The sequence below is a fragment of the Stylophora pistillata genome, chromosome 1 (assembly GCF_964205215.1).
Source record: "Stylophora pistillata chromosome 1, jaStyPist1.2, whole genome shotgun sequence".
Lineage (NCBI taxonomy): Eukaryota > Metazoa > Cnidaria > Anthozoa > Scleractinia > Pocilloporidae > Stylophora > Stylophora pistillata.
In genome coordinates, this window is record NC_142519.1 from 59,106,613 (window position 1) to 59,127,466 (window position 20,854).

The following is a 20,854-nucleotide window of genomic DNA, read 5'->3' on the forward strand; positions in this document are numbered from 1 at the left end:
ATTATAGAGTCAGCATGTACTAACTAGTTATGTCTTAAGCTAGCATTAAGAAATGGTTTCCATAGAACACGACGAGCTGAATTCAAAGTTACCAAGCATGGAATCAGAAGCTTAGCTATCCCAGGACATGATCCTCCTTTGGATATAACTGTTCATCAAGATATCTCTAAAAATCCTGGTCCTACTGGTTTTCATGGATTGCTTCATCGGTCAATTGATTCTACATCGATTATTGTACAACAGTCGACTACAGATCTCATGGATATATTTATTAATGATGACAGGAACATTAGCTGTACGCTAACTAAACAAGAACCAGACTTGCTGAAGCATATACCAATATTCAAAGATTTTACTCTATTCATAATTCAACCTCAAACTCGTCGAATATGAATACTAATTTTACTCAAGAATACAATAACTCAATTCCTGTGAGGATTACTGCACGCATTGATGCTAAATATGCGCCTTCCATCAACAATTACAGTTCACGCTCACTGGTTCCAATCAAGTCAACTGCCAGTACAAAGCCTAATCAAACTAACACTACAAAAAACACATTATTTGCTCTATTTAACATCAGATCCGTCAGAGATAAAGCTATGGCTATGAAGGATTAAGTTGTGGATAGCAACATCGATATTCTGGCGCATACCGAGACATGGCTTCGTCCTGGGAAGTATGATGAATTAGAAATCGGCACCTTGTGCCCTTTTGGCTATAGATTCCTTCATGTTCCAAGATTGCATGACAAAGGGACAGGAGTAGGCGTGGTGTTTAAAGCCAACCTCAGAATAAATTATATACTTACAGATGATTTTCCATCTTTTGAAGTAATGGATCTTCGTTTTAGATCCATCAAGTGCATCAGGTTTTTGATTATTTACCGACCACCAGATTCAAACTACATAGCTTTTTTCCAAGATTTTTCACGACTCCTAGAGCAAGTTCATGCTGAGCCTACTAGTCATATTATAATTGCTGGTGACTTTAATTTCCATATTGATGACCCAGACAATCAACATGCCCGACAGTTTCTGCACTTACTTGATTCTTCGAACTTAAGACAACATGTGATGGAGGATACGCATATACATGGTCACACCCTTGACTTGGTTATTTCAAGATCAGACGACTTGTTAATTAATTCATATAACATCATGGATTCTGGACTATCAGACCACTATGCTGTTCTCTGTGAACTACGCCTACAAAAATCTAACCTCGAGGTAAAACCGGTAACTAGTCGAAATGTACGCACTTTGAATATGGAGAGTTTTTGCACTGACTTTATTGATGCTTTCTCTGATGAACAATGCACAGATCTGAGCTCACTGGTCGATAAATATGATACTACACTGCCCTCTATAATTGACAAACATGCTCCAGTAAAACATCGTTGGATTACAGTTCGACCAAACGCTCTATGGTATACACCTGAAGTGAGTGAGCAGAGGAGAATTAGGAGGAACCTTGAACGAAAGTGGCGCCTAACAAGATTGCCTTCTGATCGTCTGCGTTATGTAAACCAGTGCGATGTTGTTGTTAATCTCACTGCTAAACTAAAATCTGATTACTATTCATCTATTATCGAACAGCACTCATCTGATCAAAAGGTGTTATTCTCTACCGTAAAGAAGCTCTTGCAGAAATCAACTCCCAAGAGGTATCCTATCTGTCATGACAACGCAGGGTTGGCCAACTCATTTGCTGATTTCTTCTCGGAGAAGATTGACAAAATCCACCATTCACTGTTAGCTAAACAAGATGCAATCAGCAATGATCTCACTTTGGAGCCACCTACTGAAATTTCAACGTCATTCTGTGATTTCGTTGAGGTAACAGAAAAGCACATTGCGGAGTACGCCGCCAAATCTTATGATAAATCTTGCTGTTTAGATCCTATCCCATCTATCGTCTTTAAAGGATGCGTTAAAGTGCTACTTCCAGATATTACGAAGATTGTTAACATGTCACTCGATACAGCTACTGTACCTAAATCCCTCAAGACTGCTACTGTCTTTCCTCTCCTAAAGAAGCCCAATGCTGATCACAGCCAGTTTGCTAATTTTAGACCAGTATCAAACCTAAGCCTTGTCTCTAAAATCACTGAAAAGTCTGTGGTGGTTCACTTACCGGATTACATAACGAAGCACCACTTGGGTGAGATGTTCCAATCTGCCTATAAGGTTTTCCATTCTACAGAAACCGCCTTAGTTAAAGTGCAGAATGATATCCTACGCGCTGTTGATACAAACCATTCTATTGTTTTGCTGCTATTAGACTTATCTGCGGCCTTCGATAAGGTAGACCATTCTATACTGTTGTCAAGACTAGAGCAAAGATTTGGTGTAAAAGAAAAAGTAATCCAATGGCTTAAGTCTTATCTCATGGACCGTGAACAGTTTGTACAAATTGAAAACTGTAAGTCAATGCTACGCAAATTGGTATATGGCGTTCCACAAGGGGCCCATTATTGTATGTACTATATACTTCTCCAATAGCTGATATTATTAAGAGCTATGGTCTACTATATCATTTATACTGTGATGACACGCAAATTTATGTGTCTTTCTTGTCAAGTTCGCAAGATGAACTATCAACAGTTAAATCTTAAGTGGAATTGTGTGTAAAACACATTGATTCATAGATGATATTGAACGGCTTGAAGCTCAACCAAGATGAAACCGAATTGTTACTCATCAGTTACAGGTTTCGTCAATCTCCTGTACTCAATTTATTTTTAAGTTAGGGATGAAAATAATAGCCCAGCTCAATCTACAAGAAATTTAGGAGTGTTTTTCGATCAATATCTAACAATGGATGAGCAAGTTAAAAAAGTCTGTCAAGCTTCGTACTATCACCTAAAGAACAGAAGTAAGATACGAAAATATCTCAGTCCGGAAACTGCTGAAATTGTGATTCATGCTTACATTACATCTAAATTGGATAATTGCAATTCCCTTCTATATGGACTACCTGACTATATGATTATCAAGCTACAGTCTATACAGAACGCTGCTGTGCGAGTTATTACTTTGACAAAGAAATGGGAACATATTACACCTGCATTAAAGAAACTTCATTGGCTACCTGTTAAGTATCGCATTATCCTCAAAATACTTCTACCTGTCTATAAAGGTCTGCATGGCTTAGCTCCAAATTATATTGCTGAACTGTTGCATCACAGGAATTATGGCTCTCGTATACTGTGTTCCTCATCACAAATGCTCCTGATGGTTCCAAGAACATTTCGAAAGAACTATGGTGACCGTGCCTTCTCCATTGCCGGTCTCAAGCTTTGGAACGATTTACCATATTCCTTGAAAACATCTGAATCTGTTGCAATTTTGAAGAAGACTGTGACCTTAAAACATACTTGTTCAAAGACGCTTTTTAATTTACGATTTTTTATAATTTAATGGCTTTGTTGATTAGTCTATAATTTTGTAAAGCGCTACGGAGAACTTGTCGAGCTTAGCGCTATATAACTGCTTTACTATTATTGTTATTATTATTATTATTATTATTATGTCATAAAAGCGATAGAACGTATTTTTCCGAGCTCTATAACGTGATAAACCCTCTTGAGATATTTTAGGAACACTTGGAAAGCTTATAAGTCGCTCGCCTTCGGCTCGTGATTGATGAGCTTTCCTCGCGACCTTTATTTATCACGTTTTAGAGCACGGAAAAATGTGTTATATTGCTTAATTATGTCAATAAAAGGTGAGCACAGGGAAAACGATGCAGAAAAGAATATCCCAGCATTCCCCTAATTCTCTTTTATATATTTTCATGAATATAATTAGCTTGACAATTTTCATTCTGTTTTGGTTGCAGGAGTTGATTTGAAACACTTACTTTATCTTTAAATTAAATATCTCAGTACTCAAAACAAACATCACTTCAAATATCCAAGATGTAACTTACTTTTCTTGCCGTTTTTTTGTTATGATAGCGATAAGAGTAATCCAGTTTAATACGAAGTAAATATGATATAGAGACATAGTATTTCATTGACCATATACTCACAGTTCATCCAAATTGGTCAATCTTTGAACACGTCTTTGGGTAACGTTCCAATACCGTCTTCTTGAAGCCATCTGATTAAAAGTTAAAATATAATAGGTCACTGCCTATCTCAGTTAATTTTCGTCACATTGTCTATTCATGGCGAGTTTTCCACCCCGATTTCAGATCCCAATACCGCCAGACACTTTACTGAAGTTTATTTCTGATCATTTTTGATGTCTGCGAGAGCTCGCTTGCAAACCAGTTTTCTTTTTTCGTAGAGTGCCACACTGCTGTTATTAATTGTTTATTAATAATAATAATAGTAATAGTACGGTATTTATATAGCGCTATTTCTATCACTATCCAATAGCGCTGTACAGTAATTTTATAAATCGGATCGATAAGATTATAAAAACCATAAAAATCTCTAAAACATGAGTAAAAGAAACTAGCTAATAAGGTAGTCTGTAATAATGAAAGTAAAAACTTTAAACTTATATTGAAATTAACTAATTTCCTAGCCAATTAACTAGCTCACCAACTAATCAACTAACTTACTAGCTAACAATCTAGCGGCCTAACTTACTACTTAAATAATTAAATAGCTCAGTAAGGAGTAGTCTAATTATAAAATTTGTTAAAAAGGTATGTCTTTATACAGGTCTTAAAATGTGATAGCGAGCCGCTCACTCTTATGTTGTTTGGAAGAGAGTTCCATAGAGTCGGTGCTATAAAAGAGAAACACCTATGACCATAACTTGCTAGCTTAACAGATGGTACTTTAAGTAAATTTTTAGAGGAGGACCTCAGATTTCTGGTCGTTACAGAAGGCTTCAACAGTTCAGTGATGTAACTAGGGGCCTGGCCGTTGAGCGCTTTGTAGGTCAGAAGTAGTATCTTGTAATCTATGCGCTGGCTAACTGGGAGTCAGTGCAGCTGCCTTAAGATAGGTTTGATTTGGTCGTACTTTCTTGTATGAGTGACGACACGAGCTGCGGCATTCTGGACATTTTGTAAGCGATTTATCAGGAATTTGGGCAGTCCGTATAGTAGCGAGTTGGTGTTTTCTAGCTTAGATGTAATGAATGCATGAACTAACTTTTCAGTATCTGTTAGAGATAGGAAGTCCCTTATCTTGCTAATGTTTCTAAGGTGGAACAAACAGGCTTTGCAGGTACTGGTGACATGCTTATCTAATGACATGTGCTCATCGAAGATAACTCCAATGTTTCTTGCAAAGGGAGATGGCTGGATCCGCTCACCAGACACATCAACATATTCTACTAATGGGTGTGGACGGTGTCGTGCGCTCAAGATCAATAGCTCCGTCTTTTCTCTGTTTAGTTTCAATTTATTGCACACTATCCATGAGTCTATCTCAGAAACACATGCCTCTATTTTTGCTATAGAACTAGGTTGTTCGGCTGGGTTGGGCTTGAAAGGGAGATAGAGCTGGATGTCATCGGCGTAGAGATGGTAATTTAGTCCGTGCCGTCTGATGATGTCCCTAATGGGTGAAGTGTAAAATAAGTATAAAATCGGACCCAGTACTGATCCCTGGGGAACACCGTACCGAAGTTCTTTCGTCTTTGACTTGTGTCCATCAATTGTTACAAACTGTTTTCGGTCTTGGAGATAGGATCGAAACCATTATAGCACATTTCCTTTTACTCCATAGCGTTTTTCCATTCGTTCTAGTAGTAGATCGTAGTCGACTATATCAAACGCCGCAGACATGTCCAACAACAGCATGGCAACACATTTTTGTTTGTCTATTTCTAAGAGAACGTCATTTTGCACCCTCAAGAGGGCAGTCTCTGTGCTGTGAAAACGCTTATACACAGACTGAAAAGATTCCTCTAAATCATTATCACGTAGGTGATCGCTCAGTTGACAAGAAACTGCCTTTTCAATTATCTTTGTTATGACCTTCAGATTTGAGATAGGTCTAAAATTTGAATAATCCTCAGAGACCAGGTTGTCCTTCTTCAACTTCGGTTTGATCGCTGCTTCTTTTAGTGCAGTAGGAATTGATGCTGATTGGGGCGACATGTTAACGATGTTAGTTAGGATAGGTAGAAGGGCTGATTTAAATTCCTTTAGAATAGATGCTGGTATAGGATCAATATCGCAGGATTTTTTACCGATAGTGTCTACAAAACCCTCAATCTCTCTCTCCGACATCACTCTGAACTCTTTGAATTCGGCATGACAAGGCTTTTTGTTTGCATCCCAGGACTGGGTACTGGTATTTGCTTCATTGGATAGCTTTGTTCTTATTGTTGCTATCTTCTTGTCAAAAAAGTCGGCAAATTTGTTCGTAAGCTCAATCGTTGAAGATGCGGTCGGATAGCGTCTCTCTACTTTGCGGTTTAATAGCTTGTCAACGGCGTCGAAAAGCACTTTTGGATCTGATACATTCTCTGAGATAATAGATGAGTAGTATGAAGCCTTTGCGTCTTTAAGCATTTTATTCACAGCCCGACACTGGTCGACATATATCTGTCTGTCAGTGCACAGTCTTGATGATCGCCAGCGGCGCTCCATCTTCCGGCGTTTTCTCTTAGCATCACTGATACCCTCGTGGTACCATGGTGCTGATGGGCGGAGGGTTATCAGGCGTCGTTTTAAAGGGGCATGCATTTGAAGTATTTCCGTCAGTGTGTTTTCGTATTTTTCAATGAGACCTGTAAGATCAGGGGTGCTAGTCGACAGAAGGTCGGACTGCTTTAGGTCATCATTAAAACTGCCCATATTTACCGAGCGCAGTTTTCGATAACTAATTTCCTTTTGTTCCAGAGGTGGTTTCTTTAGACGAAGTATGCAGTGTACAGCATAGTGATCGGACGGCATGGGATCCCGTATTTCAGTGCTATTAACTAGTTCGTCCTCGGCTCTAGTTATGATCAGGTCTAAGGTATGGCCCTTTTTATGGGTGGGTCCATTTACATGCTGGACTAGGCCGAACGATTCTAAAATGTTGTTAAATTTGACAGTATCCAAGTTGCTGATATTATCCACGTGGTAGTTGAAGTCACCCAATATAAGTAGGTTACCAGGGAACACAACTAGCTGTTCTGTGAGAATGCAGAATTCTTCGAAGAAGAGAGCACTATTTAGTTGATTTGCCTTAGATAGAGGTGGTCTATAGATGGTGACAATTCTTGTAGACCCAGTGGAACACATCGTTACGATGTCCAGGTATTCGAAAGACTTGAAATTTCTTTGGGTTTGTTTCGTAACCCTCACGCATTTCTTTATTTGGAGACCAACTCCTCCCCCTCGTGAGTTTTTCCGAGTAACGTGATAAAACTGGTATCCAGTGGGGCAGACTTCGGTGATGGAAAAATTATAGTTTTCATTATTACTCAGCCATGTCTCAGTCATTGCGAAAATGTCCACGTTATTGTCGACTGCGTAATCTTTGATCGCAAGTTCCTTCTTATTGATCGATCTGGTATTCAACAAACAGAAGTCGATGGGTACGAATCTATTCTGCAGTTTTTGCTTTGAGCATCCTATGCTGATAAGATTGTGCCAATTCACTCCTCTGGGACAGCAATTTTTGGAGCCGAGGGCGACGTTGTGTAACACAGTGGTTGGCCGTAATGCATGGCTACGCTTGGCTTGCGATGAAACAATGACCGGTGTTGTTTTGTTCATAGAGGGTCCGGGATTGAGTTTAAATGTAAGATCGCCAGTTAGTTCCATGTTGAAAGCGGCGAGGCTGTTGGGATAATAAAAGAATGGTCTTTTGTGTCTTTTTATCCTGCGCCGCTTTGATAAATTCCTATGCAGAAGCGAACCAGTGATTGTACAGCAATTCATCCAACGATGTGAAATGCTCGTTGTGAACAAAACATCTTTGTTAGAGTAATTAGTTGTATTGTGAAGCAAGATTCCGGCAGCTTTGTTGGTCGAACAGAAATGCGACGATGGATAGAAAAAATCCCTTCTAGGAGGCGGAATATTCAGTCTCGGATCGCATTTTCGAGGCCAATTTGTAGATTCATAGCTTCTGTAGTGTCTTCCGTTCAGAAATGGTTGGTTGGTCCAGTAGAGAGCGAAGTAGAGGAGAAAGAGTGCAGAACGATCACATACACGTCTTACCCTCATTGTTGCTGCGGATTATTTTCCCCTTTCATGCAATTAGTACATTACACGGTATATGATCTCTTACAGCGATATTTTTGCGTCTTATGCCATATTTTTGGCATAAAAAGTAACCAGGCGCTGTTATGGCTGCCACATGTACTTTAGCTCTAGGCTCTCTTATCCATTTATTAACACATTTACTCTTAAGTAGGGATTTGCACAGCTCGAATGATCAGGAAAGAACTTCAGGAGCCACTTCCAGCGGATTCAGCTTAGCTCCCGTTGCCTTCTTACGATACCGCTTTCGTTCCGCAGGCTGGTTAAAATCCCCCGATGGATTCAGCGTGTACAACTTGCCCGGTCGAAGCACGGTTATATATGTTTTTCACCACCAGATTTTGAGCCTAGATACATATTACCATAGATATGGAAGTTTTCATCAATCCTGGTCCTTGGAAAAATGAGACTTTGTCGACTGGCAAGCCTTCACACGAATTGAGTGCGACGCCGCCATCTTGTCAAATAACCGCGTTGCGCTTCGACTACTCGAGGAAGTCGCTTTTCCGTTTAAGCCATTATCCTAAGTCTGTCATTGAAACGTATATCTTCGAAGACCTGAAAAGATCTGGAATATTTTCCTACAGAGGAAAGCCTGGAGGTGGACGAAAAACAAGACGGCATGCAATTCCTGTTTTGTTTACCAAAAGCCCAGTCAGGAAACACCCGTCAATGTGCCGCGGATGCAATCACAACAACTTAACAAGAATTAAACGTTCTCAAATCAAGAACTCTAGCACTAATTCTCCCACGGAAGACAAATATGCGGTCCCTAAATGCATGTTTCTAAATATCTGTAGCTTTACTAAGACAAGCACTTTAGGACTCTATTAGAGTCCTAAAGTGCTTACGTCACGTTTCCATAGCACCGGAATTCTGTGGTCTAAACAAACCAATATGGCGTCCCTAGCGTGACACATTGTCGTTGACCTCGAGCACTTCAAGAGCTATAATAGCGCAGTTTATCCTCCAATAATAGAAATAAGATAAAGAGAATCAAGATAACCTTTGGCCTTACTATTGAAGAGTATAATAAGCGGACAAAAGCACCTGGTGAGCAATAATTCGAGTCAAAACGCAACGGAGACGAAGTTTGCGATGGGCCAGTGTTTTCATCCAGATTGCAATCACACATCTGAAAGCCACTGCTGCCGATTCTTTTCGTTTCCAGACCAGAAAAAACATAAAACACTCTATGATAAGTGGATATCATTTGTAAGGTGAGTATTTTTCGAAAAATATATATTTCGATGCTGTACCATCGATTAGAAATAGCTGTTTTTTTTTATCTCAAACTGATTCACGATTAGCTGTTTCTCTTTCTTGTCTTATTTGTTTTCTCGCGGCTTTGCCTTTCCTTGTCTTCAGTCTTGATCTAAGATTATTTAGTTACTAAAAAACTATATGATAGTTGTGAGTATCAAAGCTTTTATACTAACTAGTATTAAGTAACAAGCTCAGAGAAATACTCGCTTCGCATTCACGTCTTAGACTACAAGGTTAAGCATGTGACCAACTAAACTTTGGGTTTTTTAAGCGCAAGTATAGTAACTGCTTCTGTCTTTTTCTGTTATAGGAGAGGAGATAGAAAGCCCAGCAAACATTCGCGACTTTGCAGTTGTCACTTTAAAGATGGGCGAAAAGAAAATATGCCAACCATCAGTGACAGAAACAGGCACAAGCTGTTTGATAGTTTGGACTTGCTGCCAGGTACAGGACCAACACCTCCCAGTACACCTACCCCCAAGAAAAAACGGAAAGTGTCTGCCGAGCCCACGAAATTACCAACTGTAGCATCTGTGCTTGAAGAGATTAAAGAGAACTCTGAACCATGTTCCACTGAATGCTCACAAGAGGAAAAGACAAGTTCCAAAGAAGCTCTGCTGTCAATAGAGCTTGATATGACTTCAACAGAACTTGCTAAACGCAAGGAAATGACAAGTTACTATAGTGCACACTACTCTGCTAAGAGCTTGAGCCCTGAGGTGATACGGATGGAGACAGGTCTACCCACTAAGGATGTTCTTGATATTGTTGTGGGATATGTTTCAAGATTCAAGGGTGTGAAATAAACTATTATGCTGGATGGAAGGTTGAGGGGATCACACTTGAGGACCAGATATTTATCACTCTGATGAAACTGAAACAAAATTATACCAATCTACATTTAGCCCAGTTGTTTTCATGCAGTGTTGCAACTGTTGCTAACATAGTACTAACTTTTGTCCATGTTTTGCATTCTCTCCTGTTCAAAGACATCATGACAACCGTGCCATCTAGAGAAAAGAACAAGATGTGTTTGCCATCCTCTTTCACTGAGTACAGCAGTTGCCGCATTGTGATTGATTGTACAGACATTGAAATTGCTGCACCTAAGCTCATGTCCCAGCAGAATGCTACAAATTCCAGCTACAGGGGAATGAACTCTTTCAAAGTCATTATAGGGGTTGCCCCAAATGGAGTTATAACCTATGTTAGTGATCTTTTTCCTGGCTCAGTCAGTGACAAGGTCATGGTTAAAGAGTCTGGGTTTTGTAAACATTTGAGTGCTGGTGATCTTGTTCTGGCAGACAAACGTTTTCTCATCAGCGATGTAGTTCCAAGAGGTGTTTCAGTGAACATACCACCATTTCTCAACAATGGAAAGTTTACAGAGAGTGAGGCAAGGGCGACAAAATCAATAGCTCGATGTCGCATCCACGTAGAGCGTGCAAATGCAAGACTTAAGAGTTTTCGCATCCTTGGCTTCATCCCAGCATTTTTGAGGTGCCATGCTGACAAGCTATGCCAACTGTGCTCAGCTCTTGTTAATTTGCAGTATCCATTGATCAAGGATGGCTGCGAAGACTTTGAATTTGACTGGATAGAACTTTTTTTCAACTAAATTATAGTACAATGAGTTTTTAATATTATTTTTGTATTACTAAAAGCCCTACTGTAACAGATCAAATGGTATTGACATAGCTTTGGTCAAAAATATGATGTGGTCAGTTTTACATTTTTCTGATATTCATCTCCTTTATGTTCATTAATACAAACTACTATGTGTTCTGTGAAAATAGATTATAATGAAATCCAGTGACATTCTTAAATTGTCATTTCAACTAAATCCAGGTCAGGGGCATGTGACCAGTATGGAATTCTTTCGTCCAGTAGTTCCAAGTGTGAAAGTCCTGCTGGCTGAAAGGTTTTACTTTTGTGTCTGTAAAGCTGGGAGCCTGAGTCCAGGTGTATAAAACTAAAGCCACACTTAAATTAGCTTTAAGGGATGGTGAGAGGTAGTCAGAAAAAATAACCTGTGCTGCATGGATTTTGTTTTGGCTCCCTCCCCTTCCCTTTGCATTGCTATCCAAGCCTACTTAAGTGTGGCATAAGTTTTATGCACCTGGGCCCTGTTGAGTAACCAGGATAAGTGTTACCAGCTACCAGTAGCCATTGGTTGCAAAAAAAATTGTTTAAGCTTGCTTTCAGGAAGAATGTAATTTATTATTAAGTTACTATGCTAAATGGAAAAATGTGGGTTCTTCATCTTGTGTCTCTATCTGAGTGTAGAATATGTAATGTTATATTAAGAAATTAATGTATGAAATTTAAAAAAATACCTTTTAACATTAGCTTCTGCCTATTTACATTAGCTCCCACTCCCCCCCCCCTCCCCCCCACTTTGATTATGTCCAGCATCTGTGCACCACTTTTCAAAGTTCTCCCTCGGTAATCTTTGGGAATAGTTGATGAAAGTAAAAATCACTCAAGATAGTAATATTGTGCTCCCAAGATTCATCTCATTCAATCTTGATAACAACACTATCCTTTGTGGTCCATACAACAAAGTAGCAGAATTTGCGCTTTGTCAGGAACATCTGGCCTTGACACTGATGCCAGTAAACATATGTGGTAGACAGCGTATAATTCCCTTCCTTCTCCTCCAAGTAAAAGTCTTTGTGCCCACAAGCTTCCTTGATTGTCGCATTTCGATGTGTGTAGGGGCACTTACACTCAATCACCGAGTCGTCTCCCACAAGTCCATCAGGGGAAGCACCCAGAACTCCCGACTCGTGTAGCCAAAGGCCGGTCTGTACAGGTGTAAAGTTTGTGATGTTGGTGAAGGACTTCAGGGCCTCAGTCTCATTGTCCTGTCCCCATGCAATTGCTTTAACTCCACTCAAGTTGTATTCCCCAAGTAGTCGCTTGATAAGAGACGGTGTAACTCTTTTTGCCTGGAGGACGGAGCCAAAATTACTAGCAGTCAGGCGGCCTCTACGAGCTTGGTGCCATGCAGGGCTGTTTCGCTGGCCAGCCGTGAGGGTGCTCACAACATTTATGGTTCTCTAGCTAGCTCCTCTACTTTGGCATTCTCAATCAAGTACTCTAATTGTTTTTCCTTCGTAGATGCCATAAGGAAACCTTCTGAGTAAATGATATCTCAATCGTCTTGATCGAGAGAGGGGTAGCAGGTTGTGGTTCGGGACTCAAGATCCAGCAGGTCCCTGTAAATTTGCCATAGCGCTTTAGTTCGCTGTACAGCCACATCCGATCTTCTCGGCTAGGATCGCGCGCCAAAGGGCTGTAATCCTTCTTCTTCGGTGGCGCTGGAAACATCTGGCTTGCAGACTGTACGCTTTCTGCCTTTCGCTTTCGTTTCCATTGGCATTCCAGGTCCGTCCTGCTAAGGTTATGGATGCCATAAATAAATATGGCTGCCGTGTGACTGCACTTGAACTCGCCGCGAGGACACTCGCATTCTGTGTTTTTTATTTCAAGGTTTTCATCGAGATAAATCTGATAAAAAGATAATTCGAAACAGACACGTAAGTTGCAATATATATTCCGCAATATAAACATTAAATTGGAGGTGAAATCGGGGTTGGGAGTTCTTCGAATTGAACATACGTGTTGTGATCCCAAATTGGCAACTTACTGTGACTTTGTAGTCCTTATTTTTCATGCTTGCTAGGACTTCACCTTTGATAACTCCCCTGGAATAAATAAAGCTTTGGACATGGTCGAATTTGAAGTGGTTTTCTCCGCGATCAAGCGATTTCTGCTCTCCAGAAAAGAAAGAAACGAGTGAGCATATCGATAAAGACGCCATGTTTGAAGTATGAGTTTAAACTGTTTAGACCAGAAAAAAATGCTGTCATGGCAACGTGACGTCACACTTTAGGACTCTATGGAATCAAAGCTAATCTGGCACTTGAAGCTGACTTGTTTACGAATGATATCGACATCTGCGTTGTTTCCGAAACACGTTGAAAAAGGATCGTGCCGGACTCGGTTGTAGCCATATCCAATTATACCATGCACAGAAGGGATCGAAACTGGTTTGACAAAGACAAACGAGAGAAAGGAGGCGTAGCGATTTATGTGAGGAAAAATGTAAAAGTGAAATCAGTTTCGAGATCGGAGTTGTTTGAGTCCATCAGTGTGGAAATTGAATTACCATCGGGCCATCATATGCTAATGTGTGGTATATGCTGATGTGTGGTAACCGCCTCCCGGTTAGCTCAATGGATAGAGCGCTGAACTATAGTGCGGGAGGTCGAGGGTTCGAGCCCCGGCCGGACCAACACTCAAGGTCTTAAAATAATTGAGAAGAATTTGCTACCTTTCTATAACATCACGAAATGGTTAGATACTCTAGTCTTCTCGGATAGGGACGAATTAATGGAGGTTCCGTCTCCTGCAGGGTTGGGGCAGGAGACGTTAATTTCCCACACACGAGATTACTGTGTGATGGATGTCCTCCCCTGGGGTGGGATGGGTGGGTTAGGACAGCAGGTCCACATCAGCTATTACAGCTGCCAAATTAATCAACCTGCTAAAACAAATAAATGAACTTCAACTTCATTTATCATCCACCAAGATCTAAATACCAGGAAGACGACTTAATTGAATATGTCACGGATACTGGTGATCAGTTTCTCGAGCATCAACCAAGTGGACTAGTGCTATGTGGAAGAGACCTCAACCGGCTTGATTTAGAAAAGCTTTCGAATTTATCTGGTTTAAAAGTGCTGGTTGGCTTTCCAACTCGAGGCGATTCTGTTTTCGAGAATTTCTTAGCTTATAATGAAGCCCTCTTCTCTAGGTGCTACCCTATTGTCGCACAAATGAAAACAGACCATAAAGGCGTCATTTTACCAGCAGGTGTGAGACTAAAGCCCTTGAGATTCAGTAGCACAATGCGTGATTAACGAGAGCATCGCAAAATGATGTTTTACCATAAGTTCCTTGAACAAGACTGCAATCATGTCAATAATAACTTTGTCATCGATGCAGCGGTAAACTCGCTGCATTCCATCTAGATCTTAGAGAAATTAAGTAACGAATGTTTTCCAAGCAAATCGTTTCCAATGTCTTCCAGAGACCCTCCGTGGATGAGTCTATCAGTGAAATCGCTCTTGTAGAAAAAAACAAGATCTCGAAAAGGCGGCGGGAGAGACCTAGCTGAACTGATGGAGAAGATAGGACGACTAATAGTTGAAAATCGCCGAGCTTTAGCGTCTGGGAGACTTGGATCGCTAGCCTGGTGGAGGAAAGTTGATCGAATGTCCATGCGTAAAGACAAGAGCAGCTGCGAACCAGACAAGTATTTCATCATTAGTTTAAATGATTATTTTGGCGACATTTGCTTTAATAACGAGTTCCTGCCGAGATTGATGCGAACATCCCTGCTCCACAACTATCTACATTTCAAGTGTTTATTGCCTTCTGACAAATATAGCATAATGCCGCCGGACCTGATGAGGTTCCTTTCTGGATATGGAAAATTTATGCTGAGATATTTATCCCAGTGATTGAGAATTTATGGAACATGTCTCGAGCTCGGCAGATTTGGCTAAGCCGTTGGAAGGAGGCTAACGTCAATCCCATCCCAAAAGTCGAGACACCAGTCGAATACGCAGACTTTAGAGGAATCAATGTTACTCCAGTTATTGCCAGAACGTTTGAAAGAACAGTATATAACATTTTTAACAAGAAGCGCCTGGAGCAACATCTGAATCACCCTCAATTTGCGTACCGCTCAGGTGGAAGTTGTGTAAACGCTCTGTTGAAAATACAGCATACATTTCTTGCGGCATTGGATAGACGGGACACCTTAGAGGTGAGAATGTTTACGATAGATTTTTCAAAAGCCTTTGATAACGTTAAACACAATCTCCTAGTTGAAAAGCTGAAACGCGGTCCACTTAATTCATGCATTAACTGGTATGCCAGCTTTCTTGAAGGTAGAAAACAGAGGGGGATTTTCAATAATTTGATTTGCCAGTGGAGAATTGTCAACAAGGGAACAACGCAGGGAAGCGTCAGTGGCTCATATCTTTTCAACATATTTTTGAATGACCTAGAGATAGATGGTTACAAAGATATATCATTGTTTAAGCATGCAGACGATTCAACGTCTTAGTCAAGATCACTAAAGATTCCCAGGATATATCTGACATTGCCTTGTCCAAGTTTATGGATTGGACTGTTCCAAACGGCACGCACTGTAACCCTAGTAAGTGTAAGGAGCTAGTCATGCGTAAGAAAGACAATTCAACAGTCTACCCAATATCGAACAATATCGAACAATACAATAATATTTCTTTATTGGGCGTCACATTTCAAGCTAATTGTAAGTTCAGCATGCATGTCAAGGCCAAGCTCCATGAAGCCAACAAGTGTTTATTTGTCCTCAGAAGCCTACGTTAAGAAGGATATACACAAGACGAAATAGACCACCTTTTTAATTCAATTGTGATCCCTAAGTTATTACACGGTCTTTCAGTTTATGCTGCAAGTGTTTCCGAACTTACTGTTATACAAAGGTTTTTGAAAAGATGCTATAAGAGGCGCTATACGTTGTAGCAATATTGGAGGGATATTGTTGATGAGAAGATAGCCTCAGTGACTCCACACGCAGTTTTTAAGATGGCCGATTAACAAAGACAGCTTTATTCCTCAAAGCGAGGTCATGACGTAAGCGTCACGCAATACACATTGTAACATCTTTCCTTTTTTGTGTGTGTGTGTTTTGGGGGGGGAGATTAGGGTAACAATATGAACTAGCAAATTGAGCAACAATGTGGCGAAAGAAAAAAAAACGATTACCAAATGTAGGCAATAAAGGAAAGTATATGAAAACAAAATGTCACAGTCTCTTTGTTCCGTATTGGTTTGTCTCTCGCAACAGCGTTCAAGTTAGCACATAGTCTCTCAGCCTAGCTGGTGGCTTAATGGCACGGCCTGATCGGGAACGCTTCACTGCTCCAGATTCACAAGGGTTGGGCAAAGTGGTTGTCTCACTTGCTCCCTCTGCCTGGTTCTGTGGGCTGGCGTTGTGCTGTGTGTCTTGTCCTGGGGTGGTCACCTTACAGTCAGCACTTGGCATAGGATGAGGTTCTTTGGCAAGGTCTTGTTGCTTGGAGGGCTGTGAGGTTTTCACAGGTGTTGTCGGTTGCGTCTGTAGGTTGTGCCGGAGGCCTGAACTTCATACGATCTTTCATTCAGCCTGCGGGTGACCTCAGCTTTCTTCCAGGTGTGTTGTCCAAGGACAAAAGGTTTCATGCGGACAGTGTCTCCTTCCTTCAAGGTGGGTAGGTCATGTGCGGTACGATTATAGTACTTTGCTTGTCTTTTCTGGTTTAATTGAAGCTGTTCCATCTCGTGAGGGTTCAGGGGATTTCTTGGTTCCAGCAGGGATTTTGTAGTCGGCAGCAGGGTCCTGGTCCTCCTACCCATGAGACACTGGGCTGGGCTGCTGCCTACGCCTTGTGTTGGGGAATTCCTGATGTTGGGCAAGGCAAGGTATTGGTCTTGGCCTGACTTGGCGGTTTTCCGCGGCATGCGCTTGGCTACTTTCACGGTTGATTCAACTTTGCCATTGGCTTTGCTGTTGTGGGGTGAGGTGGTGGTGTGTTCAATACCCCAGCTCTTGGTGAAAGCGTGAAATTCACTTGACACAAACTGAGGTCCATTGTCAGAGACCAGCTGTCTGAGAATCACGAATCGAGCAAGATGGGCTTTTAGCTTCTTGATGACCGTTGTGGACTTGGTGTCGGTAAGGCGGTCCAGGTCCCAGAAGTTTGATTTGTAACAAGCAGTGATGAGGTAGTCTTTACCATTACATTATAACAGTTCGATCGCAGCCAATCTTCTCCCAGGCTCGTTCAGGAATGTCTTGGCTCATAAGAGGTTCATTGCATGGTTTCTGTTCAAAATCTCTACACGCCTCACACGCTTGTATCCACTATTTTATCTCTTTACTCATTCCAGGCCAAAATACATATTCTCGAGCTCGTCGCAGGCATGTGTCGACGCCTTGGTGTCCAGCGTGGATGTCTTTTTTTAACTGAGGCCTCATGTACTTTGGTATAACCAATCTCTCGCCCCGGAGGATGAGGCCATCAGTGACTGCCAGTTCGTCACGGATGCTGAAGTATGGTATGACAAGGGGTGATAGTTGGGTCTTGTCTTTTGGCCAACCTCTTATGTCCTTCAAGATCACTGATTGTAGGCGACCTCTATCGTTCTGTGTGTAACAGAGGTCTGCTGAGAAAGTGTTCCAGGAGCCGAAAGTGGTGGTCAACCGATTTGGCTGAGACTTGGCATAAAAAGTTGTATGTGATAAGATATTTCAAAAGCCACTTTGGCTCACTTCTCTGACTGTTTGTTCTGGAGTTTCAGGGGGGTCCCATTTTGCGGCCTATGGAGCACCAAAACTCATCTTTGTAGGTGGCACTTTGAAAGTGTTATAAAAACCCATTGGTAAATTGTGCTGCCAAATGAATTTGACCATGGAATCTACTACAGTGGAGCTTTTACTTCATAAATGTAACTGTATTCTCAAGCGATTAAAGAGAGAGGGGCCTGGGGCTAAAGTGAGGTCAAATTTGAGGTCAAACTCACTACCAAAAATTGCCATCTTTAAAAAAAAACCATGACATTTATTTGCTTTCTTGCATAACTTTCATACGAAATCCAGTATGTACTTAAGTGACTTATTTATCAAAATCAGTTGAGAAAAATTTGGCTTATTAAGGTTTGTTAAGTTTTTCGCACAAACTCTCCATGCCCCTCTAAGGCCAAGCAAAACGGAATTTTAAGCATAATTCATGCTATAAACAGACCAAAGTCAGCGGTTTAGCAAAATAAAGATAATTTTTTTCCTGTGAAAACCTTGTGCTAATCATAGAGCACAAATGATGATGTTCTGACATAGATACAGCAATATATTTTTCAAAGATGCTTGAATTTTCTGTGATCTATGTTTTTCAGGCCATATTTCCGTACATATTATACTCCAAACATGCAAAGTCTCTATATTTTGTCGGGCCGTTTTTTAATTGAAAATAAAATGACCTTAACCCGGCCTCAACCAGTGAGCTCAGAATAAAACGATCGCTGAAAGATTATCTACGCCTGACCTTTGAATAGACTGAATAGCTCTCGCAAATCACTTAGCGAGCATGACCATAAGTTTAAGTGCCGCAGTGAGCACCTTCCAGGTGACTTGTGATCCGCCAGACATCTTAGGTACTTTAGAACTGAATAAATGGAACCATCTAACAAAGAGGGAATCCACAGTCAAAAGAGCTGGATGACAAAAAATTATTGTTGCTGTTTAAATGAAATATTCCACAAGAGACATGAGATGATGCCAATAGGGCCCGCCATTTTGGACGTGAGAGTATTAGGACTGGACCAAGTTTCCATTCCTCCCCCTATTCAAGTGTAAATGTTTGTGTCCTTATCAAGTATTAAAAGTATAGCGATAAGAAGTTTCAGGATAATTTTACGATTGCGCTTTGTTTCTTTGGAGGGGTAAATGATCAGTGCGGTGCCGCGTCATGGGCTCTGCACGAAACAAGAATGACTCCTTTGTTGTCTTGCGCTAATTACATGACTACTTGTCTAAAATACAAGTACAAGGGTTCAAGTGAGTTCGGGGCGAGAGGAAGATCGGGTTATACCAAAGCTACAAGTACAGTTAATTAAAAATATCAGAAAGGGCTCATACACGCGCATAAATGTAGCAAATGGCTTTTTTAGTGCCACTCTCGCAAAAAGCAGTCCTCTCAACTTCCCGTCAAAAAATTGTTTCCTCAATTTTTCCTATGAAAAGGGTTTAGGACACATTTTTCAAAATAGTTTGATGGTTTTCCAGTTCTCTTTTGTATGAAGATTTCAACTTTCGCGAACTCTCTGCCAAGGGAAGATTAGCCAAGGTGTTACAAAAGCAAAAGTAAATAAGTAAGTAAAACCTTTATTTAGACACGATAAGCATTGAAGCTGTGCAGCTTGTGGGGCCGTGTAAAAAATAAAAAGATACCTAAACAATAGTTGTAATAAAGTACAAAATAAGACTTACGTATAAAGATAAGATAATGTTTATATTAATAATTGATAGTATTACTAACTAATAAATTTATAGACCTAAAAGTACTTCCTTTTGAGAGGAGGTATCTTTTACAGTATAAATTAGAACCTCTTCTACAGTAAGCAAATTCCTGTGATTGCCGCATGTGATAGTCGACAAACCCGCGTTACTCAAAACTCAGTGAAGGTTGCGTGACTCCTCGACTTGGTGCAGTCCTCTCACTCTCGCGTCCAATATGGTTGGTCAGTCGATACAATAACAAATGTATCTCGAGGTGTTGCATGGCATGTTTCATATGAACTGCAACACAAAATATTTGTTATCCAGCTCTCCTGACTGTGGATTTCTTATTTCCTGCCGGATGATTTGATTTATTCAGCTCTAACGTACTTGGGAAATCGGATGGATCACAAGTCACCTGGACGCTACTCACTACAACCTGTATGTATCATCCTGCTCTTTTACTGATGCCATCATGCTCATTTACAAGAGCTAGCAAGGCTATCAAAAGCTTAACCACAGATCTTCTGTTAACGGTCGTTTTCGTTAGGCTCACTTCATACTGCATCAAAAAATAGAGACTTTGCATGCTAGTGAGTATAGTAGGCATGGAAATAAGACCTAAAAAATATAAATCAGAGGAAATTCAAGCATCTTTAAAAAATATTGTCATATCTATGTCAGAACATCATCATTTGTGCTGTATAATGGGTATTAGGTTTTCAAAGAAAAAAAAATTACGTTTATTTTACTAAACCGCTAGGTGTTTGTAGTACTAATCATAGGCCTTCTTAGAGTAATTGTAAGCTATGAGTCGACATATTTCTTAATAAGCCAAACTTTTCTCAACTGATTTTGATAAATAGGTCACTAAAGTACTTCCCGGATTTGATTGAAAGTTATGTAAGAAGGCAGGTGAATGTTATGGTTTTTTTGAAAAATGGCAATTTTTGGTAGTGATTTTGACCTCAAATTTGACCTCACTTTAGCCCAAGGCCCCTCTCTGTCTAATCGCCGGGGAACAAAGTTACATTTATGAATTAAAAGCTCCACTTTAGTAGAGTCCATGATGAAATTCATTTGGCAGCACAATAGACCCTTCCACGGTTTTTAGCGGCCACATTGTTTGGGGGTCAGACAAAACCTCGTTGCGTAGCAACGAGAATATATTCTTTTGTAATATTAGACGTGCTCCGGTACCTTGGCTCAATATCTTAACTTTATACAGGGAAAATGGCTTATTTTCGTCTTCAAATCTAGTGGAAACAAAGATAAGGCGTTACTGAAAGTAAGTGCCGAATTGTTCGAAATACATTTTTATCT

The 20,854-nt window shown here is 40.5% G+C and overlaps 3 protein-coding genes across 3 annotated transcripts in view; 1 reads left to right on the top strand and 2 right to left on the bottom strand.

Annotated features, from left to right (window-relative positions):
* The window catches only part of LOC148743408 (G protein-coupled receptor GRL101-like), a 169,644-nt gene that overhangs the window by 129,183 nt on the left and 19,607 nt on the right, over positions 1-20,854 (bottom strand). The gene's annotated exons all lie outside the window — the stretch shown is intronic.
* LOC148743420 (uncharacterized) lies at positions 9,143-11,783 on the top strand. The gene is made up of 2 exons (XM_088726332.1): positions 9,143-9,389; positions 9,746-11,783. Exons 1-2 carry the CDS (start codon positions 9,268-9,270, stop codon positions 10,239-10,241), a joined length of 618 nt encoding a protein of 205 aa, XP_088582458.1. The 5' UTR covers positions 9,143-9,267; the 3' UTR covers positions 10,242-11,783.
* LOC148743421 (uncharacterized) lies at positions 11,157-13,343 on the bottom strand. Its single transcript, XM_088726335.1, has 2 exons — positions 13,088-13,343; positions 11,157-12,948 (listed from the first exon to the last, which is right to left on the bottom strand). The coding sequence occupies exons 1-2, from the start codon at positions 13,259-13,261 to the stop codon at positions 12,538-12,540; spliced, it is 585 nt and encodes a 194-aa protein (XP_088582461.1). The 5' UTR covers positions 13,262-13,343; the 3' UTR covers positions 11,157-12,537.

What these genes read in the sequence shown, in the direction of transcription:
- LOC148743420 (XM_088726332.1), top strand. Translation starts at nt 9,268, where the DNA reads ATGGGCCAGTGTTTTCATCCAGATTGCAATCACACATCTGAAAGCCAC. An exon ending in AAGTGGATATCATTTGTAAG is followed by an intron (nt 9,390 to 9,745) that starts GTGAGTATTTTT and finishes TTTCTGTTATAG; the next exon opens with GAGAGGAGATAGAAAGCCCA.
- LOC148743421 (XM_088726335.1), bottom strand. Translation starts at nt 13,261, where the DNA reads ATGGCGTCTTTATCGATATGCTCACTCGTTTCTTTCTTTTCTGGAGAG. An exon ending in ATAAGGACTACAAAGTCACA is followed by an intron (nt 12,949 to 13,087) that starts GTAAGTTGCCAA and finishes TCTTTTTATCAG; the next exon opens with ATTTATCTCGATGAAAACCT.